Source organism: Rhamphochromis sp. 'chilingali' (genome assembly GCF_963969265.1).
Source record: "Rhamphochromis sp. 'chilingali' genome assembly, chromosome: 5".
Taxonomy (NCBI): domain Eukaryota; kingdom Metazoa; phylum Chordata; class Actinopteri; order Cichliformes; family Cichlidae; genus Rhamphochromis; species Rhamphochromis sp. 'chilingali'.
The window spans coordinates 22,385,105-22,412,621 of NC_137932.1; the positions used below are offsets into that span (position 1 = coordinate 22,385,105).

The window sequence follows — 27,517 nt, forward strand, 5'->3', positions numbered from 1 at the left end:
AAACATAACATGCTTATACAAATCAACCGAGAACAATTACTGTCTTTAACATTTGTGAACTTATAAGCATGAAAAGAAAAAAAAGAGAAAAAAAAGAAAAAGAAAAAAGAGGAAAAAAACAACAACCAAAAAAAAATAAAAATAAAAAAATTATAACAATATTAACTAAATGAATTATTATTATTTATTTATTTTTTAGTCTATTTCACTCTTTATTTAGGCTTTTGTTGTTGTTGTGGTGTTTTTTTTTTTTTTTTTTGTTTTTTTCAGGCTCTTCCCGATGCAGTAAATTTAAAATAATACTACAAAAATAATAATACAAAAAAATGGAGATAATTGAAAATACAGAAAAAAGAAGTAATTGAACCATTAGTGAATAATAAAGAGCAATTCATTGTCATCAGAGCCATCAATAGTGAATGAAACGGCTGCAAACAGTACCAAGAGAATAGCATGTGTGGTGGTGCTGGTGTTGACAACCATTATCACGTTAATAAACACTAAAGCAAAGGTTATATGGTAAATGAATGAGAGCCCAGCTGCATTTGGTGTTCGTAAGGGTGCAGGGTGGGTTTTATTTTTATTTATTTATTTTTAATAAATAAAAAGTTTGTTGACAGGAAGGTAATCACAGAACAGTCACACGGAGGTCTTCAGCTTTAATCCCTGTGTTTGTATGTTTGGCTCACTGCAGCAGCCCTCCACTCCAGACTATTAATAGTCCCGTTAGCCCATTAGCAGCTTAGTTCTGCCGACTCCATTCTGTTGATTAGCAAGTACTTCAGGGTTTTTGTTTTTTTTTGTTTGTTATTTTTTGTCTGTCCCTGGGAACAGACCTCACTGCTGTATGCTGACAGGTTGAAGGCCACAAAGGGGTCTCTGGGTCACATTGTGAACGAGATCAGGCTTAGATTCTGCATGAGTAATCAATGATAGTTTACCAGGTCAGAGCATGAAAGCATAAAAGTGATTGTAAAACAGTTAATTCATAGTTACAGTGTCAGACAGTGACAAAAAGAACATACACAATGTCCCGCCTCAATGTGCAGATAGTATACAGTGAAATAAATACAGATTCAGACTGCTTCATACATTTATAGACTTTACTATTCTTAATTTTAGGCCAGTAGTCATCTTACCTCTGCTCTTTAACATGACTGCATTAATAAACTTCACGTCTTTAGTGTTTAATATTAATATTCACAACACATTACTTGATTTTTCTGATCACATTTTGCCCTCACATTAGTTAAAATGACTTGAGTGGTCCATAACATGATGTAGTTGTAGTAGTAATCAGTCATAGTCTGTTAAGTTTAAGCCCCAAAAAGAAATTCCTCAGTTGTAGTCACGTCCCTGCTTTGATGTCCAAGCTCCTGTATGTGATATAATCTGAGGTTTTCTTGCACATTTGACACAGATATTCAATAAATGCTTTCTCCTGAGGCTGAGGGTGCTGAGGGTAAACAGTAGATGGCGTTCTTGAGTCGGTTATCTAGTCTCTGACTGATATTTCTGTATTTATAGAGTTTAAATGTCCTGTGAGCCGTTGTTTGTTTGGAGAGACGCTTGGCCAGTGATTCTGTTCAGCTTATTATTAGGATCTGGTTACTGACGGACTTTGTTTTTTTTCTTCTTCTGCCTTCCTGCTTGAAGACTCAGTTGCACACCTCACATTTATATATTTAGTAGAGTGGAAAATGAACATTAAGTTAAGAACCAAACTAAAATTTTAACTTTATTAGAATTTCTTTTAAAATTTGAACCATTTTGGTACATTTAAAAAAAAAAAAAAAAAGTTCTTACTGAATTGAATGTCGTCAAGAAACATAAATCAGCCGTGGGGGGAAAAAATGCTTTATTGTGTTGACTTGTACCCAGCTCATTATTTAGCAAAGCTTTGCTTGTTTGTTTTTAGTGGTTTCGATATTAAATATCTTTGATTAAATGATATTTTCACACTTTGCTTTGCTCCAAATAAGAAGGAGGCTTGTTGGAAAAATACAGCACAACAAATACTCCGACTTTCTGACTAATCTCCTGGTGAGATTACTCAGAAAGTTGGATGAACAGAGATGTTGCATACTCAGCGTGTTCTGCAGGAACAAACAGACATCTAAGTTGAGTAATGCTTCAAGCTGTTTATGCCAGCATGCTAATCACCTGAAACTTTGCTGTCACAGGTTGCATTATGTCACCAGGATCCCCTCTGAAGTATCAGACTTCATAAAAATAGAATAATTTGAACCCAGATACCGAACCCTGCTGTGATCCCCTGCCACTCCCAGACTTTCAGGAACGCAGTTTAGACAGTAACCCAAGCCAGAACAAACTGAGGAGCTAAAAATACCAACAGAGGGACAGGCTGGCTGCTGTGGGCCTGAGGTGTGTGGGAGGGTCTTTACATGGGCTTCAGGCAAGCTGGCTGTGGCATAAAGTGTTGGACAACTGGGGTTAGAAATGGCGCAACAGCTAAGTGGAAAATACTAAAAGCAACTAACTTTACAGCCATTTGAGAGTAGAAGGGCGGAACTTCCTGACGTCTTTGACATCTTCCTCACCACTGGAGGTGATGAGCTTTGCTCTCAGCTTTAAGCACCCGACAGCAGGCAGCTCTGGGCCCGGTGCTGGAAGCGGAGCAACCATGGAGAATCTGGAAAAGCAGCTGATCTGCCCCGTCTGCCTGGAGATGTTCTCCAAACCTGTGGTCATCCTGCCCTGTCAGCACAACCTCTGCCGCAAGTGTGCCAATGACATCTTCCAGGTGAGACTAAAAGAAAACAGGAGACGACCTTCTGGGTTAGTTTTAAAGGTTTTAGATGGCGTTCCCCTTTATCTACACTCATCCTCAGAGTCTGCAGTGAGCTTAGATTCACGCTACAATGTGATGGAGTGAAAACCCAAACAGACACTATTTATTTTGTTCTAGTCCACTTCCATGTTAGCAGATAGTATCTGTATATTAAATACGCTTTTGAAATTTAGAAATCAGATTTAGTCATTAATCAACACCAACAGCAACCTAAACTCAGGCTTTTTCTAATGTAAAAATATTTCTTTCTTCTAGCTGTTTCTTTACATCAGGTACGAGAATCTATGAACACATAACCCCAATTTTAGCCAAACTACATTGGCTCCCTGTTAAATATCGTATAGATTTTAAAATTCTTTTTTTTATTCACTTTTAAAATTCTGAATAATTTAACGCCCAGCTATCTCTCTGAACTACTCCACTTATACAATCCCATCAGAGCACTTAGATCGTCCAATCACAGGCTCCTAGCACAACCTAGGTCTCGACTGAAGTCGAGAGGTGACCGGGCCTTTGCAACCGTGGCACCCAGACTCTGGAATAACCTCCCTGTTCATATTCGTACTGCTGTGTCTCTCCAGTCTTTTAAATCACGTCTTAAAACTTATCTTTTTACTTTAGCCTTTGATTCTAACTAGTTGGCTGTTCTAGCTTATTGTGTTGTTACCTATTGTTTGTTGTCCTGTATTATTGTTTGTTTTAATTGTCTCATGTTTTTACTGACTGTGAAGCACTATGGTCAACACTGTTGTTTTAATATGTGCTATATAGATAAATTTTGATTTGATTTGATTTGATCATATTTTAATGTAATTTAGGGGCACAAACATTGCAGTTAAATGGCCAGATGTCACAACACACCTAACATCTGGCTCATGGAAAGTGGATCTGTGGCTGAGCTGAGGCCTTGACTGACAGTGCTGACTCAGGGTGAGTCAGCACTGTCAAGGCCAAATGTGGCCTGTGGAAAACTGCAGATGTGGGTCACATTTATTGCCATCTGGCTATAGATGTTTAATATAAGTTTAATATAAGCCAAAGCAGAGTCTTCCTCTCTCTACACTGATACTGGGTTCATATGTGCAACCAAACAGAAATGCACCAGAAAGCAGTCTGAAGCAGTTTGTTTCTTTTCCCCTCTTAAATCCAGTCAGCTAATCCTCTGTGGCATTCCCGCGGTTCCTCCAGTGCGACGGCCAGTGGCGGTCGCTTTCGCTGTCCATCGTGCCGCCATGAGGTGGTGCTGGACCGCCATGGAGTCTATGGCCTCCAGAGGAACCTGCTGGTGGAGAACATTATCGACATCTATAGACAGCAGGAGTCCTCCAGGTGAATGACCCACCGAGGGAGGGTTGAAAGAAGGGGTAGTAACCCAGGCAAATGTTTCTTTTAGTGAACTTTTTAAGTCATCACATGTACATATTTGAGGGTCTTCAGGGGCACACTAGCATTGTAGTGATGCCTCAATACAGCCACAGGATTGCTCTGGTGAAGCTGTGCCTCTTAATAAAGTCTAAGCAGAATTGTTCTTTTGTTTTGCAAATACCAGATACAATGGTGTGGTGGAGATAAAATACTCAGTTTGAGACAGTTTTTTCTACTCTTGCTTCTGTATGACGTCAATGAGAGGGTACTAATAATGCGCTCATCTCAGGCCCAGACTCAGTGGCTGGAATTACAGAAGCCCCACCCACCTACTAGTCAACCTTCTATTTGCAAAAGCTGGCCAATCAGGAGAGGGTTGTTTTGAAGGGAGAGAATCTGAAACAGCTTGTTCAGTCTTTGAATGCACTTTCCCAATAATATTTGTTAGTTGTATTAAACCAAAATCAAGTAATTGTACCATTGGACACCCAAGACAACCTGTTTTTATTTCTTGTTGTTACTATGGGACTCACCTTCCTCAGAAACATTTATCTCATCAAACCAATCCTGATTCACTACTAACTGCCACATCCAATCCGGGTAACTCACAAAAGTTAATCAGGGCAAGTTCATCCAACTAATTTATTTTATATTACATTATAATTATGTAATGAGATTAATACAAATCTAAGTAATCAGAAGAATCATTAAATTAAACATTATGCTGATTGTAAATCTTGAAATTCTTCGTTCATCATTTAAAAACACTAACATGTGTATTGAGTGTGCACTTAGCTGTAGTAATGAGTGACTGCCTGCAGAGTGCAGCATCGTATTTTATTACAGCAGGTTTCTGGGTTTGCATGTTTGTCAGCAGAGCAGAAGTGATGTATGCATATACTGTATGTTGTGTTCTTGTTCATTGTGGCTGATATAAAGTATATTTAGCAGTAACGACAAAGCCGTGCGTGCTTACATAATCAACATAATCATAATCAAATAAACAACAACATTGTAGCGTTCATTTTTGGGTTATTTGTCTCCTTTATTTCCAGAGACATATTTAAAGACAAAATCAAGCACAAGTCACTCAGTTTTGAAGTACAGACTAAAATATATTAGCCAACACGTGTCTTGAGACACGTGTTGGTTTTATATTTTATTGTATTTTCTTTATTGCTATATTAATACATTTTGATGCACAGGTTGATGATCACAGGAGAATGATGTGTTGTGTGCACAAGGAAAGATGTTGGAGATATGAAGAGTAACGAGAAACGCCTGATGCTTTCGCTGTAGTTACAGATTATTACAGATTGTTGCAGGTAACACATTTGATTTTTAATAATAGGTAAACAGAAAGATGTTTAATATTTAGATTTTGGCTGAAGAAACACAAATTCTGAACAAGGTCTAAAAGTAGAGTCGTTTTTAATAAGTGTATCAACCAGAATCAGTTATCAAATATTTCCCCAGCTTGACTCATGTGGAACCTGACACAGTAACTGTTCCACCTGAGTATAACCAATACCCGAGCACTGTAGAAATGACAGTATGACAGTTGTTTCCACATGCATCCACTTCGTATAAAAAGTAAAGCGTTTCAAGCAGAAGGCTCTTTAGTACATCTGCTCTCCACACTTACCACAACAGATCGTCCTCAGTGTAAATATGCCTCTCAGAATAGAAGCTGAGTGAGTCAGTGATAAAAAAGAAGAGCGACAGTAGGACAGGAGTCCCCTCTTTATCCGTGTGGGTTAAAATAGATGTGATTGTTCACACGGATGTAAACAAATCTTTTGTAACTTGTGGTTTTCTCATCATTTTTTCACATGCGAAAAATATTATCATAACTTAATCATCGTTTCTGTCAGAGATGCCTGCGTCAGAGTACAAAGGACAGTTTGTTTCATTAAATTTAGCTGTTGTTTCTCGGAAGCTACGTGGCACCAGAGTTATCCATGTCCGAGTCAGCTTCTTTTTTTTAAGTGAAATGTCTGGCAGTGATCAATCTGGGAGGAGAATGATGTCAAATCACACGCGCAAAAATAAAGGAGACAGCAATGATAATGACCTTTAAATGCATACACTATTCTTGTATATATTAAAGCTATAATAAAGGAAACCAGCTGAGCTGTAAGTGAGCAGTGACATTCCTGATTTGCAGGTGGCAAAGGGACAGCTGCCACCTCTGGCAAAATCTTTATGCAGTTCTTCCATCATCCACTGACGTCAAAGTACGTCAGTGATAACAGAAGTAAACTAAGCTGCTTCAACAATACAGACAATGATGCCAAGTCTTGTGCATGCTATGCATGGGAATGAGATTAAAAATGAGCCAAGTTTCCTTTTAGTCACATTTTAAGGGTATTAAAATGATGGCTAACAGCTTATAAAAAAGAGCTACTTTTGGATTATTTTGTAAGTGAAACACTGGTTTTCATCTGAACTTTCTATGTGATTTACTGTGCAACTGCCTTTGCTGCTGCAGGCTATCTGCAGGGGTAGGATGTTAAATTTAATTTCTTACAACCTTATTTAGATTTACTGTAATGGAGTTTAAGACATTTTAATTACAGGCTGCTTTAAGTTAAAGATTGACTTAAAATATACTTTTTTCACTGCTAATATGTTATGGTAAATATTAAAACTTACTACAAATGGGTGTGATATTGACAGAAACCTGTTATATAAACCTACCAGGCTTTTATGTCCACATCCAAATTTCCCTGGAGCAATCTTTACATTAAACGTGATATTTTTTTTGTATCTTGCAGACTTGTTAGCATGAAGCCAGAGCAGCAGCAGCTCATGTGTGAAGAACATGAAGACGAGAAGATCAACATCTACTGTTTGTCCTGCCAGACGCCGACCTGCTCCATGTGCAAAGTGTTCGGACAGCACAGAGACTGTGACGTGGCTCCGCTCGGCACCGTCTACATGAGACAGAAGGTGAAGGACGGTTACAGCATACAGTTTCTACTTCGCGCCACTTCACGCCTGACTAAACCAAGTTGTTTTCGCTCTCCTACCTCTCCTTTTAACCAGTCTTTATTCTAACTAGCCGACCCTTGCAATCAGAAGGTTTAAACAACAGGTGGATGATGCTCGTATATTATAAATATCATGAAAAATTACATTATAGCGCAAAGAGTAGGAAAAATACTGTTCAAACAGTTTGAATAGATCCACTTTAAACTCGCTCATAGCACATCTAAATATGAAGTTAAACATGTGAAGATCACAGATAATCCAGTCAGCTTTCAAAATAAAACACTGCTTGCTGATATAAATGCCCCATCTTTGTTTTCCCAGGGTTCATTTGTGATTCTCACCCCTTATTTCCATCTCATACTTTAAATGAGCTCAGTCAATTCACATTTCCACCCTCACATCAACTTCTTTTACCTTCATTTAAGTTTATTTTCAGCTTATTTGCAGAGAGCCCTGCTCCGAGAGCTTGAGCTTGTTTAAAGGTCAAATCACCACAGAGTTGGTAAAATAGTTTCTACCATGAAAAATACAGGTAGGTGTGTTCTTACGATGACCTTTATCTTCCAGCATTTTTTATCTTATTTCTATTTTTACATTTTTCCTCTTCCTCCTCGGCAAAATGCACACCAGCTCCCACTGTGGAAACCAATTCATGACTAAAAAGAGAAACACAGCAACTGTTAGGATGTGAAAATTTAAGACATTTTTTAACCTCAATTTTGATTATTCTGATCAAACTTAAGACCTTACATTATACATGACTTTGTGTTTATGATGCAGCTAAAACGAGACCAAGAGCTGACTGATCGAATACCCAGAGCACACGAACAGGATACATATAACCACTAAAATCAAGGCTTCAGTACATGTACATGATCATCTGTCCATCTAAACATCAGTGGCATTGCTCTGTGCACAGATTAAAAGTGCAACTTCTGTTTTTCAACACACAAAGTCACACAAAGACAAAGTGCAGCAGTTTTGTCATGCAGATGGCAGCAGCAGCGTCCGGCATGTTATCGAGCAGTTGGCTTTGTTGACATTTCAGTGCCGGCCTCTCCATCTCTCACTCTGCATCTGATTCACTCATCTGAAATTTAGATGAGGCTCCTGAAAGTTGTTGATTCCCCATCTTTGTGCAATCTGAAAAACAAAAAAGTTTGGTGATCTCATTTGGCCGGCACAGAAGCGAGAGTGTTTGTTACACGAGCAGCTCATCAAATCGCACTCTAACTGTAAAGTGGCTATAAAAATATGCATGATGTCATAAGATATTCTAAACAGATGCATGTTGATGACTCATGTTGTTGTTGTGCTTGCTGGTGGCGGCGGTTACTAATGAGAAAGTACTCGTCCTGCGGAGCAATCCTGCGATTACTATGAGAGAGGTTTGAGTTAAAGTCAGCATCTGCGAGAATGATAAGACACTTAGCAGTCGACTGTCAGATTTTCTTGAAGGTGGAATTTATTTCTAGTTTGTGTCTGTCCGAAAGCAAAAGTTGAAACCGTCTTTGCAGTCCAAAGAGAAGTAGTTTAAATATAAAAAACAAACAAGGAAAATAGTGAAAAGCTCAAAGTAATCACGGACCTCTGATCAGAATTAAAGGATTGAAACCAACCATATCTGAACAAAAGTGCATTTTTCCAAAACACAAATCACACACAGACTGTTAAATATGAATAACATTTAAAAAAACAACAACAACATTGTATTTAAGAAAAATAGCGGTACTGAAGTGTTTTACTTTAACATATAATCATAGAGGCAGGAAAAAATGCTGAAATTTTTATTTTATAAAATATAACTGGGGCTCCGACAGTATTTTATCAGCTTATAATGTCACCATGAATACAACAGAGTGCCTCTCAGTTAAGAATACCAGAATAACAGTGACGCAGTAGCTCATCTGGCTCATGGCTCGTCATAATTCACAGGTTACTGTAAAGTGTGAAGTACAGAAAGAACATGATGTTTTCTCGTCACTCGCTGTATCGTGAGAATTAAAATTCACTGAGAATGGGGAAAAAATGTGACCTTGACATTAAGCAGAGTTTGGGTGAAGACCTTTGAGGTGATTGCCAATGTTTGTAAGTTTAGTAGCAATAAACGCCTCACCACTGTGTAAGATCATTGCAGCTTGGGTAGGATGTACTAAAATATAATGTCAAATATTTAGAAAATATGTAGGGAAACATTTAAAAATTCATTTTAAAGATCTGCTCTGGTAGATCGCTCCATATCTGAGGAGCCTCAAGAGCAAACATTAGATAAAGCTTAAAAATCCCTCCTGAAACGCATGTTGGGTCATTAAAATCTGGGTAATGGGCTCACTTTTTCTGCATTATGATGAATTTAACACTTGTTGATTCATTTTTAGTTGGTAGGTGTTAAAAGATGATTGCAATAGTCTAACTGAAAGGAAATAAAATAATTTATAATTGTTCTAGTGTCTTGAAATTTGAATATGTCTTGAATAGCTCTTCTTGGACTTGGGCTGGATGACATTTATTTGTTTATTCACTGGTAAGAAATAGCAGACATTTTCCTGACAGCTTATTTCGTTGTTGACGGATATGATGTTATCAAAGCTGACGATTTCAAACACATTAGGTTTGTTTTTGTAATTTTTTTTCCATGTTAACTTTAAGTTTCCGTATTAACTGATGTCAGTGATGCTCTGAATGTTTGCAGACGGAGCTGAGTGACGGCATTGCGATCTTGGTGGCCAGTAATGACAACGTCCAGGCAGTCATCTCTCAGATGGAAGCAATCTGCCACACCATAGAGGTTAGACATGAACACATGAGGCGCAAAGGATGCAATTTCATGTCTAAATCCAGCTGCTTTAGCTGTACGAGTATATAAGGGTCGCTGAAGAAAACACAATGAAAGGGCTGAGTTAGTGTCAAATACTGAGAATAAAAACTTGAACGTTTTGGGATTAAACTCATAAATTTGTGAGAAGAAAAACTGTTAAATGTAAGAAAGAAATTATACATTTATGAGGAAAAACTAATTTATTAGAAATACGCAAAAAATACAAGTTACAAGACAATGAAAGTTATATGAATTAAATTAACATAAAACAACTTGAATCAGTTACTGAAGAGAGATCATCACCACATCACCCTCATTGTTAGTCTGTACTGCCTTAAAAAACATAATTTAATTTTGTTAAGGATAATTATTTCCTTAAAGAGACAAACAGTAATCAGTAGATGAAATCAGTCTATCCTGGATCAAACTTAGCTAATGCAAAATGTGGTGTGATAACATTAATTTCAGCAATAAACTGAAATTGATTTCTCAGTTACAAAAAAGTTGCTGTGACTGAGGCTAGGTGTAAGAGCACACAGACTAGCTGTGTTGTGGTTTCTGTGATTTAGTTTTTGCATCTTAAAGGAAAGACACACTGGTTTGGGTGATGTCGTGGTGGCTTCATCCATGTTTAATAATTAGTACTGGAAACAATGATGGTGAAGTTTAAGTGGGACTGATGAATAATATTAGATATCTGACATGTTAGTTAGAAAATGACTAACACTGTCACGCCATCATTCTTTAGGAAAACGGCCAGCGGCAGAGAGAACACCTGAGCGGCCACTTTGAACGTTTGGTGGCCATCTTGGAGGAGCGGAAGCAGGAGCTGGTGGGTCTCATCACCAAAGAACAGGATGAAAAGCTCAAACATGTTCAGTCGCTCATCCGTCAGCACAGCGATCACCTGGAGGTGGGCGTCACGCTGGTGGAGTCGGGCATACAGTCCATGGAGGAGCCACACATGCCTCTGTTTATACAGGTGGGAAAAAACTGCAGTTTCACAAAAAGATTCCTTGTGTTTCCAGACTTGATCAAATATGACTCTACAGTGTTTCTCACAGTACACCTCCTAATTTTGCAAATGTGAGGTGTGTGTCTAAACATTCACATTTAAAGATATGTACATCTTTGAAACATAAGGTGAACATCCTAAAATCTAATTTCTGCATCTTTACAAAGAAATATTTCTGTTGTAAATCAAAGTAAGGCATCAGCACGGCTCCTCGTCTTTCCCATTGCTTCTGTATCTTTCCACAGGACGTGGTTATTGTTCCTCTTTTCAGTAGGAGGACTGTAAACCTAACCATGATTCAAACCTCTGGCTCAGATGAAATGAACAGCTCACACAATAAGCCTCATTATGCAATCCATTCTAAGGGCCTTGTAACGTCACACTTCCTGGTGCAAAATACAAACGAGAGTCCAGAAATTTCTGCCTCCAATTTTTACACTTCTAAGTCTTCCAGCAAGAGATTGATTCATTGATTCGTTATTGTATTTTCTTTTATTGAATATTATTAGGTGGGCCAAAGATTTCTGCTGGAAAAGGGACCAGCAGTGGACAGACCTCCGGGGTCCAGGCCCACTCTATAAGTCGCTGTACTTCTTCACTTCAATTATAACGTGCATTAAAACAGTTTGGTAATGGAAAACTTAAAACACCAATATTGGGTTTGCAAAAGTTGAGTGCTTCTGTAGCGATCGTGGTAACCAACATGAGGGAGGAGGACACTGAGTGGACGGGCTTGTGCTGGTCAGATTTGTGTGCAAAGTGTCTCTTTGAAATTAAATAAAAGGTCATTTATCGGCTTGTCAGACTAGTTTTAAAGCTTTATGCTCCTTGAAAATTTGCAAAACAATTAGAAATGTGTTGTTCTAGTGTGTGGTGAGTTCACTTGCCTCCATTGCCTTTGGTTTTGGATACATTTCTCTATGATTATACTAGCGCGCTATACATATATGCTTGTAAATATGTATTGCATTTATTTAATTACTTTTTTGAGAATAGCAAAGTGGATTGAGTCGAATGCCTCTCCATGAAGGTTGGCTGCTGGTCCAGTTTGCACGCTATGCTGGTATCTAGTTCATGATGAAAATTTTTACAATTTACTAAATTTTTACTATAAATTTATACACTCCAATTTTAATGTACTAAAATCATTACTGCAATTTTTTTTGTCCCATTTAGAGTCAAACCTGTACTACATTTAGCTTCTTTTTAAACCATTATTTTTTAGCTGTTCCATTACCAGCAACCCCACTATCATTACTCTTTGCTGTTTATCACTTTCAGATGTCTGTGTCTAACTATCTGAAGTGTTCGTTAATTACTTTGAGCTTTTCCATCCTAATCTATTTATATTGACGATTCATCCAATATTTATAGCTAAGTCAACATGTTATCTGCTACTTCAGAGATCTATTTCAAACATCTATTTTATTGATTAGCACCAGCAAACCCTTTATTACTTTTAGCCCATCATTAAAGCCTTTAAATTTAGCCAACAGGTAATTACTGGTCATTTGTTTTCCAACCACTCGGCTGCCCTTTTAATGCCTTTTCTTTAAATACGTTTCTCGGATTTGTTCACATAATTACAGTAAATACAAGAACACATAATTACCGGAAATGGGAAAAAAAACTCAAAAACTCACTGCATAATGTGCTAAAGTATGCCTGAAAGATGGTCAGCGTGTTATTTACCATCAAGAAAGACTGAATATAAACGTTTTATTTTTATATTTAAATTCTAATTCCTGTTTTTAGCTGACAGCTTAATTCATTTTTCCACATCAGCCTCCAGGCTTCCTTAAATAACTCGCTGCTCGATGACACCTGGCCCTCTTTTAATTATGTTAAAGCAACCGATGACACAACAGCACCACAGACGGATGTTTAAATCAACAGTTTATTTTGTTATTTATTTAACAGTCTCACCGCACTCTTCACGTGCTCCTCCGCTTTCCCTCTACTCATCGATATTTTCCCAGGCTCAGCTCTCATTAGACAGGATAATCCATGCTCACTGATGATCAAGAGCTTTATGTATACAGCCGCAGGGCGAGGAGGGAAAGTGGAGGAGCGAGCCCAGCGGGACGCCTCTCCATCGGGCGCTCTGCTTCAACAACACCCCCAAGGACACATGAGTCTCCTCCGGTCCTGAATAGCTTAAAGGCAAACATCACGTCTGACGCTCCCGTGATTAATTCACACTCGTGTAGAGATAATGAGAAGCAGGTCAGCCCCTCAAGTACACCGCATTGATCCACCAATCAATCACACGCTCATACATTTTGATGTATTCCATATTCAATGTATGGACTTTTAAAACACACTTAATTATGTAGAAAACACACAATAACTAGCCCGGCCTGAGCACGGGGATGCTCAGCAAGAATAAATTAAATTAACTGATTTGTTTTCCTGCTGTTTTAATCACTGTGTATCTGTAGGTGTTCTTAAAAATTACTACTTCAGCTGTAGCTCAAATTAATAAGAACCGGGCTGACGGAGCAGCAGCACGGTGTGATGGTGATAATGAAAATAAACACCATGGAGTCACCGCAGGAGACGAGTTTAACTCATGTTGAGGAATCTCAAAATTACTCACGAAGCATCTTTGAACTTGTCATCCTTCGTGACGTGCCCTTGTGTAAGTGGACCAAATTTAACAACAACAGCTGAAGAACATCAACAATGACCTAGAGCTATACATGAGTCACACTTTAGATAAAAAAGTGTGACTTTTTTATTTATACTGGCATTGCATGCAAACACTCAGTTCGTCCTCGTTCTAAAACATGATCTGAGGATATTTCAATTGATGCACTTTTTGCAGACTGGGTCTTACCTGTTAAATAAGTATTACCTTCTGTATGGAAGGAGCCATTTTACCCACAGTGTTCAATGCAGTCTTCTTTTCATGGTCAGAATAAACAGGTACAACTGAAATTTGTCAACTTTTTCAATTTTGGGTTTTCAACAATAGAAATGAAATGAAAATACTGGTGATGGAACATTCTTTTCAATCAGTTTTTCTTATAACCAAAAAAAGAAGAAGCAAAAACACAGGAACACACTTCCTATACACTGGGTGTGAGTGGAGCCCTCTAGTGGTCCACCACAAACTATTCTTTTAGTGGATTTTATGTTAGTAACTCAAGGATTAAACACATCTTTGCTTATGAAATAATCAGAAATATGTCTAGACGTCTAACAGGTACTGTAAGGGTAACATACCCTTAACTATATGTAGAGCAGCCACTTCTCTCGGTTCAAGCCAACTTTCTTCAGATTGGCTGTCCCTCGTAAACTGACGGTTTGAACAGCGGGTGAGTGGGGTAACTGTGTGACCACATTACGAGTATCCTCTCTCAGTGACATCATACAGAGCCAGGAGTACAAATAAAACTGTCTGAAAGTGGGTTTTTAGAGTAGTCTGAAGCCAACGCTTACATACAGTTACCTCGTTATTTGAAACTTTAGTATGTTCAATATGATCATTCATTATTATAACAGTATACGTACACAATAAATAATATACACTTTAAGCTAGCTCCATATTTGGGTTTTGCAGATGTTAACATTGGATGTGCTTCCTGATGCACTGTGTCCCTGCCCGGCCAACCAAAAAGTCACACTTTAGCATTTTTTGGATCAACTTTAGCTTTGATGACAGCTCGCAGTCACCAAGGTATTGTTTCGATATATTAAGGCATGGTTACAGCGTTTTTCATTTTCCGTCCACAGTGGTGTTAATTTTTAACCAACATCTTGTACTGATGATGCGTAAAGTCTTCTCCAACATGTGCCAAAGATTCTTAATGGTCCATATGTGAGAATGATGCCTCATGCACCCCGAATCATCCTTTTAAAATCTGAGCCAAATGAATTCTGGAATCATCTTGAAATACAGCCATGCCATCAGGGAAGAGATAATCCAATCATGGAAATCCTGGTTCATTCAGTGTATTCATGTAGTCAGTTGACCTCATCTTTAGGTGAGAACTCAGTGGGAGGTTCGTACCTCTTAAATATAGCGTAAGTAGCTCAGGCTGGAGATGCTACTCGTTACATCAGAAATAACCTGATGATGTGGTTTAAAAATCTGATAGTACGCCTCGTTGATGCCTCCTAAATAAGGTGTTTTGAGCAAGTCCTGGAGGAAGACCCTGGGGCAGACCCATAACACACTGGAGAGATTGTCTCAGCTTGCTTGGGAATACTATGGTTTCCCTCCCAGAAGAGCTGATGGACATAGCCAGAGAGAGGGAGGTCTGTCCCTTATCTAGATCCAGATAGACGACAGAAACATCCCATCCATGATGAATAATTCTGGCAGAACGGGTAAAAGCACAACAGGTTGGCATTTTTCAAGAACCCAGCCAAGGGGCAGTGGTCAAATGAGTATTTCAAACCAAACAGAAGCCCTAAAATTTCAACGATGGTGTTTTCAGCTGGACTAAAAGAACAGGCTACTTTGCCTGTTTGTGAATATTTTACCATTACAACACATCAGTTCCACTAATCTAGATTTATGCAGATTGTGTCAGAATTAATCCAGCTACAACTTTCTCAGTCAGCTGCCTGAATCAGTTTTTACCACCTGAAAAAAGTCAGTAATAAAGATCATATTCACGCCTTTCACTTTGGACAGAGCACACATGATTAAATACGATGTTGTAAAATGTAGATGGACTGACATAAATGTGTTTTCATAAGCTCCAAGTATTATTATCACTACAGATATTCAGGCTCTTCTATAGAGAAAAGGTTTTATGGCACACTTTGAGGACTGATTAAAACCTGAAATAAGTTCATAAAACCTGAGAGCCGACAGTTGGATGACCCACGTGTCCCTGACCCGATTTTAGGTTGTTACTAAATTCGGCATCTTTACTGCTGATGTCTGCGTCACTGCGTCTCCACGGAGGAAAATGTGTTTGTCTGCCGGTGCGTTTGTAGGAGAGAGAAAGTCTGAGCCTCAGGTGTCGCTGTTTTATGCCAGAACAGGTGTTAAAGAAGATAGAGCAAGTGGAAGCAGGTAGTAAACACCATCAGGCCATTCTGGCAGCTGTCAGTGTTAAAAAATCCATGTTTTCATTTAGCACGGTGACGTCTATGACAAATACTTGTGACAGATGTTGTTGGCAGAGATGACTGAAGCACAATGTAATTAACTTTCTCTTTCCTCTTTTCTACTTTTCTCCAATACCAGAGCGCTGAAGCCATACTGGAAAAGTAAGTGCTCGTGGATGAAGCTCTGATTGTGAATGTGACCTTTCCATCCTGCATGTCAAATATTTTACTTTTTACTCTGAGAAGTTGATCTAACCTTAATTTTTAACCCAGCCATCTTCAGTCTAGATGGAGTCCTGTAAAAAGTGTCTCACAAATACATTTCCATAGGTTTGGGAAAGCTTTCCAACCTTAAGGTGTTCAATCATTTCACTGATATGACCTCCAACATTAAATCGCTCAACAATCCACGCTGATATGGACCGAGTAATGTGTTAGGAATGAAAGGATGCCGCGTTGTTTGATAGGAGTAAAAATTCATCAATCTACAGAGGGCTGAATCCAAAGACATCTTGAAAATCAAAGTGAAAAAAGTCAGTGTTGCCGAAATTCCATTGCAGAAACTCAAGGTGGTAGTTTGTAAGCCCCCATATGCCTGTATACCTCCATAGCAGCGTCAAGGCATGCACCTATTGAGACCACGGATGGTGTCCTGGAGGATCTCCTCCTAGATCTGCACCAGGGCATCGTTGAGGTCCTGGACAGTCTGTGGTGCATCCTGGCACCACTGGATGGACTGATGCATGTCCCAGATGTGTTCTATTGGGTTTAGGTCAACATGGGGCACAGTGTCACTTCCATCATCCTCCAGGAACCAACTGTATGCTTCTGCCACTGCACTAGTGTAGGGTCTGACAACGGGTCCAAGGATTTCATCCCGATACCTAAGTGCCGTTGCTTAGCCTGTAGAGGTCTGTGCATCCCTCCATGGATATTCTTCCCCAAAACATCACTGAACCACCACCAGGCTGAACGATGTTATAGGCGGCATAAAGTTCTCCACACTGCTTCATGTCTGTCACACATGCTTGAGGTGAACATGCTCCTTTTTTTAAAAAAGGAAAACAAACTTTTGTAGCTGAAATGTTTGCGTACACGTGCTTCTCAAAGACATCTCCCCTGGAAAAAAAGTTTGCTTTTGCAAAGCACAACAAGAACGACCAATAAAAAGAGCAAAAATGAGCAGAACACAGAGACGGCTCACTTCAAAAATCTATTTATAGTGATTGATACAAAATTAATTGATTTATATATACAATGTAGATTTTGTACTGTCTTAACCTTCCCCAACAGTCGTTCCCTCTCTGTCAGATGTTTGGCCCTTTCATACTAATTACTTGTGGAGCAGAAGACCCTGCTGGGGCCACGAGATCAAAACACCAAACAATGCTGCAGTCAGCGAGCAGCCACGCGGGGATACCTGGAGGTCAGCGTGCGTTTGCTTTGCTGATAGATCGAGTCACATTTGGCCTTTTACTTGAAATCTCCATCAGTCTCTGAGATGGAAGTCTGCCTGATTAAATACTTAGCGCTGGTTTTATTGATCCAACACTGGCTGCAGATTAGAAGCAACTAAAGAAAAATGAGTTTAACACGACTGAGCATGTCTTATTTTTAATATTGACCTGGATATAAAAGGTGAGAATATCTATAGTTTGCCAGCGCTGATAGACTCTGTTATTACAAGCAGCAAGTCTGAGGGATTGTTAAGTGTTCTGATTCTGATTTTCATGAAGAAGTATGTATTGCTCGAGTTTGATTTGAGTTTAAAATGCTTCAAAATGAAATTTTATTTTGTGCTAAATGCAGAAGCCTTTTATGTTCTTTACTGTTTTGTTGTCGTTTTACTCGTGTGGAATTTACACTTCAAGTAAGAATAATTCATTTAATTTATGACCGTTATGATCAATTTCTTAAAAATGTGCAGCTACTTTTTATCTGCAATAAACTCATAAATTCACTTTCTTGCTTTCTGCAATTTTCCATGTTAAAACTCAGGCTTACAGTAAAGTGACATTTTAAATGTTTTATTGGGTTTGGCTTTTGAAAATAAATTAACACAAAGTACAATGCTTCACTTTTATTGCAGACGTAGCAGTTTAGTCTTATGCAATGCATCTCTTTACATGAGAGTTCAGGTTTTTGTATTTCTTTTTAAAGGGGAACAAACTTTTGCAGCTGAAATGTTCGGTACAGTACAGCTTTAATGAAGTTAAAAGCAGTACAGCTTTTAACATGAAGTCTCTGCGTTTGTTTACAGAATGGCGGCGATGGCGAGAGCCTCGAAGTTGGAGCTTCCAGAGCTCGGTTATGAGAGCATGAGCCATTTCATCATCGATATCGATGACCTCGCCGACACACTGAGAAACATCAGCTTCTGCTGCGGTATGTAGTTAACGTGGTTATATACACATTTTAAATAGTTGGAAAACAAAACAAAATCCTCACACGGACTAAAATCATTGACCTGAGCACATTAAAAACCACACTGAAGTTTCAGCACAAATAAGATGAGTCTGACGTCACTCTTACTGGTATATGAGGTGACTTCAACATGTTTGTGTGTGTTTCAGGTGTGGCGGCTGATGAAGAAGATTTTGAAGAAGTTGAGGAAGATTTGGACTTTGGCTCCAGATTTTAAGACCGAAGAGCAAAGAAGCTGATCAGTTTTGACTGACTTCAGTGGAGATTTTTAAAAGTTGTCAGAGATACTGACCGAACAGCCTCTGCAATCGATAAACTGGAGTTTTGTTTGGCCAAGGCTGGAGAGTGTGTGCGACTTTGGTATCGAAAGTGTCAGATTCCTCACAGTAGTTATTCCACTTCTAGTTCTTGCCCATCAGTCGTAGAAGAACAAAGTTTGCAGAAATATAATCACATTTTCACAATTAGAGGACAGAATGTATTTATGAGTTTTAGCTCCAAGGACCAATTTTAATAGTTTATTTAATACTAAATTTGGGAAATGTGACAAATGTTCATTATACACCTTTCCACAATAAATAGGGAATGTGTTTGAAACAAACAAACAAAAAAAAGTTCCCTAGAGAAGCTATAACAATGTTTATATATTGTAATAATTGTATGATAAAGAAAGGGGGTGTTTGTACTTCTGCTGAGGAGGCTACGTGATTGGTTTGTCTGTTTGTTACCAGGAGTTACTCAAAAAAGTCAACAAACGGCATGAAAATGTTACCAGAGGTGAGCCTATGATGCAAAATGCCAAAAATTGGACATTTTGCACCATATTTACAGAAATATGCATAAAATAAAAAAGAAACAAAGAAGAAAACCCATATTCACACATGCCATGACGAGAATTTTAAACCATAGTTGTACTAATGCTCGTGTTTACTGGTGGCTGTGAAAACAGAGGAAGCTCATTTTTGATGCTTTTTGGTTTAACTTTTTTAATCAGGAAGTGAAACTCTTGAGATTAAGCATCTCCTTTTTGCAGCAGCGTCGTGGGACAAGCAGGATTAACCCAGCATGCTTTTCACTCACAGACTAATTTGCTTTGAAATTGGGATGAGGATCTCAATATTGTTCCCATCCCTGCTTTAGTCTCAGGTGCTGAAACACATTTGTTTTGCTGTCGGATTTTTGCAAATTACTTGCGCATTGGTGAAGTATGGATATTTCAAGAGACCGACATTATGCAGAGAATCCTGAATTAAAATCAGAGGGAGTGTTTTAAATCTGTATTTTGTGGCAAAGTCATTAAACTGTTTTCATGTTTCTTATCTTTGATTTGACTGGATTTGACTGCTGAACCCATACATGTAGTTTTTAAATCGTATTCAACAATAAAATGTAAACTATTTTAGAAAATGCTTCAATTTTCCAGACGTGTTAAGATCACTGCCGAGTGGTGGTCCTGCTTGTAGAAGGACATTAGTAATGTAACTGCATTTTTTCCTCATGTTGCTTCATTGTCAGTGAATATGTTTGGTGGCAAAGTTCACATATTAAACAAATGACATCATCTCAAAGCTCATCTCAACACCAACACTCGGGTTGTTCTGGTAATATTCCCAGGTCATGATGCTTTTTGATAACATTCAGAATCCACAATTCTGACCAAAAGTATTGACCTTTTACAGAAACTGACAAGAGGCACTGACTGTTGAAGATATTATTACTATTATAATATTCACTACCAGTCAAAAGTTTGGACACGCCTTCTCTTTTGATGGTTTTTCTTTGTTTTTACTACTTTCTAGATTGTAGAATCAATTACAATATCAATTACATGAAGCAAGATATTTGGAATTATGAAGAATTACGAATTAATTAAGAAAAAATTGATTACCTCCCCCAACTCTTACATTTTAGATTTCTCAAAGTAGTCACTCTTGGCTTTGACAGCGCTGCAAACCCTTGGCCTTGCTCTACAGGTTCCCACCGTGAAGCATGGAGGAGGTGGTGTGCTACCACAGCATCCTGCAGTGACATGCCATTCCATCTGGTTTGTGTTTAGTGGACCCTCATTTATTTTTCAACAGGACAATGACCCCAAACACACCTCCAGGCTGTGTAAGGGCTGTTTGACCAAGAAGGGGAGTGATGGAGTGCTGTGTCAGATGTCCTAGGCTCCACGGTCACCTGACCTAAACCCAGTCGAGATGGTTTGGGATGAGATGGACCACAGAGGCAAAAGGGCCAACACGTGCTCAGCAGCTCTGGGAACTCCTCCAAGACTGTTGGAAAACCATTTCAGGTGATTACCTCATGAAGCTTATTGAAAGAATGCCAAAAGTGTGCAAAGCAGTAATTACAGAATCAAAAATATAAAACATATTTTGAGTTATTTCCCACATTTTTGTTTACTACACAATTCCATATGTGCTCATTTATAGTTTTGGTGTCTTCTGTGAGAATGTACAATGTAAATAGTCATTAAAATAAAGAAAAACCATTAAATGAGGTGTGTCCAGAATTGTGACTGGTAGTGTATAATTGTTATAGGTTATTGTCTAATATAGAAACCTCTGCTAAAAATCATTATGTGTCTTTGTTTTAAATCAAGTCCACTCTTCATCTCACAACGATCTTCGTCATAGCAGAAAGGAAACCTGATTGGTTCCTTTTTTTGTGAGTCTGCTATCCAACCAGAATCCTAAACATATTTCTAACAGTTAATAGTTTCAGTTTTATAACATCAAAACGTTTGAATATGAACTGTAGGCTGAATAATTTACGTGACGCGGTGACCTTAATTTTATCAGAGTTTAAAAGAAGCTTATTGTTGGTTTCAGCGGCAGACTGTAAATTTGCAATGGCCAGATTAAGGAGACAACTATGAAAAACGGAGCAAGACTAGAAGAATTAAATGTGGCAGACACTTAATGCCCAATGTGACAAATTAGATTAACTAGTTTTTGCATTAAAACTATAACTACTGAACAGAAAAACATTGTTTCATACCTGCCGTAGATGAAGGAAACAGTAAAGTTGCAGTTAGCACAAACAGAGTCAGTGAGAAAGAATTCCTGTATGAAATCTTGGTGGTTTGAGGTTAAAAGTGCAGAAACTCTGAAAATTTCTACAAATGCAAAAGGAAAGAAAAGAAAAACATGTCTGATCGCTTCTGACTGAATTAGTGCAAATGTGTCAGAGGCTGTTTGTGGAGGTTCTTGTTGCTGTACAGAGAGGATGTGTGAAAACATCTCTAACAAGACCACTTACGTAAAGCAGCGTGAAGGATTCCCCTCATCAGTGTGTTTATGCTGATTCAGTCAAAAGGCTGCAATCAACAACAGCGTCCTCCTCCATCCGTGCTGCGTATGCGTGGAGTACAGGAACATGAGGCCGAGCAGTTGGAGAGTCACTGGTGATTGTTCAGACGTGGGATGGTGACACTGATCTCATGATATTTGTCTCTTGTTCTGTACTTGAGGTCCCTGCAGTCCTGAGGGAGGGAAAAAACCCACAGAGATGCAAATAGATGTTTTCCATAATCCTCGGACATAAAAGACCACATGAAATCACACATTTATGTACCTCTGTGTTTCCTCCTGCAGCAGCAGATGCAGGGAGGACTGACTTGGCCACATATCTTGCCTCCCACATCATTTTGTTTAGCAGAAGAAGCCAATGCATTGTGTGTAAATATATCTGTGTGTGTGTAACTCACAGGAAATGCATCCAGTGGATTTAGCACTGTGTTCTGTGCTGTGGGTGGGAAAGGGAAAAAAGTCTTTTCCATGTGTTTTCTTCAGGATTAAATCTTTCCAAAAGCTGCAGTACAGCTTTTAACATGTTAGGTAAATTTTAAGAGAAAATAACGTAGAGATTAAAGTCAGTGGGATCAAATGTGTGTCTGTATGTCCTAAACCTGGAAATACAGCAATAGATGATTTTGTTAATATCTGGAACGAACTGTTTTTAAATATGTAAATGGCAGGGTATAAGCAGGGATGCTTTATCTGCTGCTTTTAGTTAAAGAATGAATGATCATTTATATCGTCACTGGTAAATATGAAACAAAACCAACAAAGAATTGATTTTCCTAAAGACAAATACTCTTTGTGCATCCCAATTCTGAGAGATCTAATTCTTCTGTGGCATTCCAAAAGCTATTAAAAAGGCATCAATGAGCAATGCTGCCGGAAATACCCACTAGAACACCAAATGTGTATTAATCCGTGGCTGAAACTGGTCCAACAATCGCACAAATTTAACATAAAAAGCCTCAGAGCCAGGATGATTAAAGACATTCGCTCCATGGGTGGGAATGTTGGTTGATTCACCACTTTGGTTTAGATCAAAATATCTCAACATTTATCAAATGGATTGCTGTTGGACCATGCAAAGATGTTTATAGTTCCAAGTAGAGTTATTGTTTTATTATCACTTTTTTTTCTTTCTTTTTTTTTAGCATTTTTGAAGTTACAGAGAAGGATTTGAGGGTGGTGCAGGATATGTCTGAGGACAGTGGTGATGTGTGCTGTAGGAATGACAGATGACAGGCTTCAAGGTGAAGGTGAGGATTACATTACGGATTGACTCAGAGCCCCTTCCTGTTTACGATGGTGATGGACAGTTTGATAGTTGAGGGCAGGCTGGAGTGGACGATGATGTTTGCAGATGATTTTATGATCTGTAGAGTAAAAAGCAGGTTGAAGAAAGCCTGGAGAGGTGGAGGTGTGCTCTGAAGAGTGGAGGAATGAATATCAGTAGAAATGAGACAGAATAAATCTGTCGCAGATGCAAACACATGGAGTCACACATCCAAAGAAAAAGATGAAGTGCAGGATGGAGTGGGTGGAGATTCGATTTTATTTATACAGCACCAAATCACAACAACAATGGCCTCAAGGCACTTTATATTGTATTTAAACTAATTAAACTAGAGTAAATGGTGACCCTACAATAATACATACAGAGAATAACACAACAATCATATGACCCCTATGAGCAAGCACTTTGGTGACAGTGGGAAGGAAAAACTCCCTTTTAACAGGAAGAATCCGGCAGAACCAGGCTCAGGGAGGGGCGGCCATCTGCCGAGAATATTTGGGATGATGAGTGTCAGCGGTGATTTATGACAGAAGGATACCAGCAAGAGCGTAAGAGAAGGTTTTCAAGATGGTAGTGAGACCTGCTGAAGTAATTTTTTTGGAGACAGTGTCACTGACAGGCGACTGAGCTGCAGGGGGCAAAGCTGAAAAGGATAAGAGTTTCACTGGGAGTGACCGGGATGGACAGGATTAAAACTGAGTGAACAGCTCAGGTTTAGCAGTTTGAAGTCAAAGTTTGAGGGGCAAGGTTAAGTAGATATATTACAGAGGAGGGTAGTGTGAATATACTTTATTTGACAAAGGATGTCAAATATGGAGCTGCCAAGCAAGAGGAAAAGAGGAAGAGCACAGTGAAGACTAAAGGATGTAATGAAGGAGGACAGGCTGGTGTGACAGAGGGGGGTGGTAAGGAAAGGCTGAGATGGAGGCAGATGATCCACTGTGGCGATCTCTAAAGGAAACAGCCAAAAGAAGAAGTAGAAGTTAATTAGCCCTGTGATAGACTGTCAACCTGTTCAAGGTGTACCCAGCCTCTCACCCTTTGACAGCTGGGATGCCTGTGGGAGTGCCGGGCAGACTCAAACCTTTCTAAACAAAAAAAGAAAAGAAAACCAAAGACACAAATGTGTCTCTCGACTATGCATACTATGTCTATTGGACATATTTTACATTTTATATTGTATATAGTATTGTTGTGATTTGCTTGTCTTTCTTTTAGCACCAATGTGGGACAGGACCAGAATGTCAGTGTGCCATTGTACAAAGTATAATTGTGCAATGACAACAAACGTCAAAGTGATGACAGTCAAATGATTAAACAAAGGTATAATCAAGTTACAAAAACACACAAACACAATTAAAAATAATAACAATTAGCCACACACTGACTTAAACACAACTTGGGATTATAATAGCATGGCTGATTATCATGGGAACACTTTCATGTTTGGAGAAAGACTTGTAGATGTGGATTTGTTTTCATGTTGTGTGATGAATGCTAGAAATTTTGAACAAAGCCACAGTTTTTTGTTTTTTTTGTTGGTGCTTTTGTTGTAGAGTGAATTGACTGAACCATGAGATGCAAAAGGATGGTGGTGACTGGAAGGAGAACTTTCAAAGCTGGTGGCAAAAGTTATTCCATGATTTTACATTTTCTTACCTTGACTGCAGGTTTTGACGTCAGCATCCGTCAGCCCTCCTTCACTGGTTCAAGCCAGGTCACAGTGAGTCAGCTCTGAGAGATTAATGATCATGCTTCTCCTACACCAACCAATGCATTGATTTTTTTTGTAACAATATTTTCAATTTTTAAGGCTTTGGTCAAAAATACATTATTGATCTGTTTTCCTCTCATTGGCTGGTCCGTGATTGGCATTTCTGGGTCAAACCTGATGGTTTTTGTGGTCAGGACAATCAGACAGTCCAACTTAAGGTAGACACGGACCTTTTTCTATTTCTGTATCTAAATACCACAACACACACTGTAGATCATCACTTTGTTCGAATCACATTATTATTAATAATTGTCAATATAATTTACTGTACATTTTAACAGGTCTGTGTTATATGGATTCATTTAGAATAAATAGATATTTGCTGAACCAGGGGACAAAGCACTGTCACAAGAAGCTTCTACGTATAATAATGTTAATAATATTAACCTCAAGGATGCTTTACAGAAGAGTAAAAATTAACAAACATATATTAATAAATAAAACATCTTAGGTTTGCAAAGTAGCATCTAAACAAAACACAAAACGTCTGGAATGTCCTTTAGACAGGCCCGAGCAAAGTAGAAATATGCACAACAGCACAAATACAGCTGTCAGGCTGTCAGGAGGGGTGATGGTTTGGGCTTGTTTTGCAGCCATAAGGCTTCGGTACCTTGCAGTCATTTAACTAAAGATGGACTCCAAAGATCCAAAGCGTTTTAGGGTGAAATGTGAGCATGGTTGAAAATATGTTACACAACCATCCCAATGATCCCAATCTAATAGAACGGCTGAAAAAAAGAAAGAAAAAAATTGTTACGACGGCCCAGTCAAAGCCCAGACCTCATCCCAGTAGAAATGCTGTGATGTGTAAGTGAATCCTCACAAACCTCAATGAACTGAAGTGTAAACGAGAAAATTCCTCCAGAACAATGTGAGAGACAAATAATACAATGATACTGAATCATCAAATTATTCATTAGTGAATTCAGATGATGTCATTCTTGGAGAGAGATGAGTTGCCAAATATGCATAAGGGGTGGTTTTAACGTACGTGGGTACACCACCAAAGTAATGTCTATATGTGAGAAACACTGGCCATGTAGAACAGTGCCATCTGCATAAACATGTACATTACAATTTTTCTTGGCTGAGGTAATGGCTTTTTGTGTGTGGAGTTCAAAAGAGGTCCAAGAATGGATCCTTGTTGAACACCTGTTTGTCTGATTCCAGATAATCAATCAGTAACCATTTAATGGATTGTTCATCTAGTTTTTCCAGTATTATCTATTATCTGATGTATGCAAATGTATTTTTTTTAGAAAGGTCTTTGAAAAATTAGCCACATTTTTAACTATTGTCCAAGGCTTCAGTGATGTTAAGTACTGTTATACAGCTGCTTTTTTATACACACATAATCTACATCCTGACTACTCTGATTTCAGTTTATATGACCCCAGACACATGAGAATTTAAAAACTTTATGCATGTATAATTAAAAAAGACAGGAATTTTTCACCAGGCCCAATCCAAAAATATCTACTATATCATAAATAAAATAATACATGACTTAGCATTACCTCATAATTAAAATAAGTATAAGTAAAAAATAAGTAAAAATGCTTGTTGGCCTTATTTACTACTTGAACACATTAACAGAGTTTAAAGAAATACGATACGTTTGTCTTTCCTTTGATGCACAAAGTGAAGTGCGATGGCATTTGTGAGGCACAATGTACACACTCACGCAGACAGCTGGTGAAGAATCAGCCACACACCCACAATATGGACTGAGTCATAGAAACACAGGACCCAGAGGCCATTTTCACTTCTGCGTTTGTTTCTTCTCTGTCTTATCATGTTCAATAACTTGGACACAACTCCACTAACTGTCACTTCTATCAAGCCTGAGCCTAATCAGCTGCTGCTCCTATGATGAGATAACAAACTACTTAAAAATGATGACACATTCTTCGCGGATTTTCTTGATATATTTTACTGGTGTCCTTCAACAGCTGTTCTAATTCAGTACTTGAAACTTCACTTAATTTGCTTATTAGAATTTCTGCCTTGAACACAGTCCCAGGTTAAGACCTAATGAAAACAAGCTTCCCAAACAGAGCCTCCTTGTATTGGACCTAAACCAGAAAGTAAAAGCTGAATGCAAATGTAAGGCTTTTAGATTGGAGTGGCATCAGAGAAAAATCAATGGAGGTCATTTGAATTCAAACTAAGGCACCTTCATGACTGAAAAGTTTAGGGTGGGCCTATGCAATCTTTGGCGAAATGTTCCATTAAAAAAAAAAAAAAAAAAAAAAAAAAAAAAAGACTATGAAGAGATGCAAATCCATCAAAAATAATCATAAAGTCCTGCACAGTAATCACAAGGAGATGAAATATCAAGATAGGGAGGAGAATTGACTGCCACTTGTTTCATAATCATTCTATGGACCAATAAACCTGCCCATTTCTGCCCTTCGGCCAATGAAGACAGGAAATAACCCTAAACTACTGTAATGTAGACAGTGAATATGCTGAGGAAAATTCCAAAAATTGCTGTAATAAACACTTGATGACACTTCATCAGAGTATGAGGTTGTATTTTATGATCAATACACACACATAGATGGCAACAATAACAACATCAAAGGCATCCACTTTTACTTCAAACTTTTTTATTACAAAATATAAATGGCAAAAAGCTTTGTTTTT

General features: G+C 38.4%; 1 protein-coding gene across 1 annotated transcript; it reads left to right on the forward strand.

Annotated features, from left to right (window-relative positions):
- Window positions 1-2,076: 2,076 nt before the first annotated feature.
- trim54 (tripartite motif containing 54) lies at window positions 2,077-19,839 on the forward strand. The gene is made up of 8 exons (XM_080882061.1): window positions 2,077-2,764; window positions 3,963-4,141; window positions 6,955-7,129; window positions 9,864-9,959; window positions 10,738-10,971; window positions 16,211-16,233; window positions 18,332-18,456; window positions 18,645-19,839. The coding sequence occupies exons 1-8, from the start codon at window positions 2,573-2,575 to the stop codon at window positions 18,710-18,712; spliced, it is 1,092 nt and encodes a 363-aa protein (XP_080738187.1). The 5' UTR covers window positions 2,077-2,572; the 3' UTR covers window positions 18,713-19,839.
- Window positions 19,840-27,517: the final 7,678 nt, after the last annotated feature.

What these genes read in the sequence shown, in the direction of transcription:
- trim54 (XM_080882061.1), top strand. Translation starts at nt 2,573, where the DNA reads ATGAGCTTTGCTCTCAGCTTTAAGCACCCGACAGCAGGCAGCTCTGGG. An exon ending in CCGTCTACATGAGACAGAAG is followed by an intron (nt 7,130 to 9,863) that starts GTGAAGGACGGT and finishes GAATGTTTGCAG; the next exon opens with ACGGAGCTGAGTGACGGCAT. An exon ending in CAATCTGCCACACCATAGAG is followed by an intron (nt 9,960 to 10,737) that starts GTTAGACATGAA and finishes ATCATTCTTTAG; the next exon opens with GAAAACGGCCAGCGGCAGAG.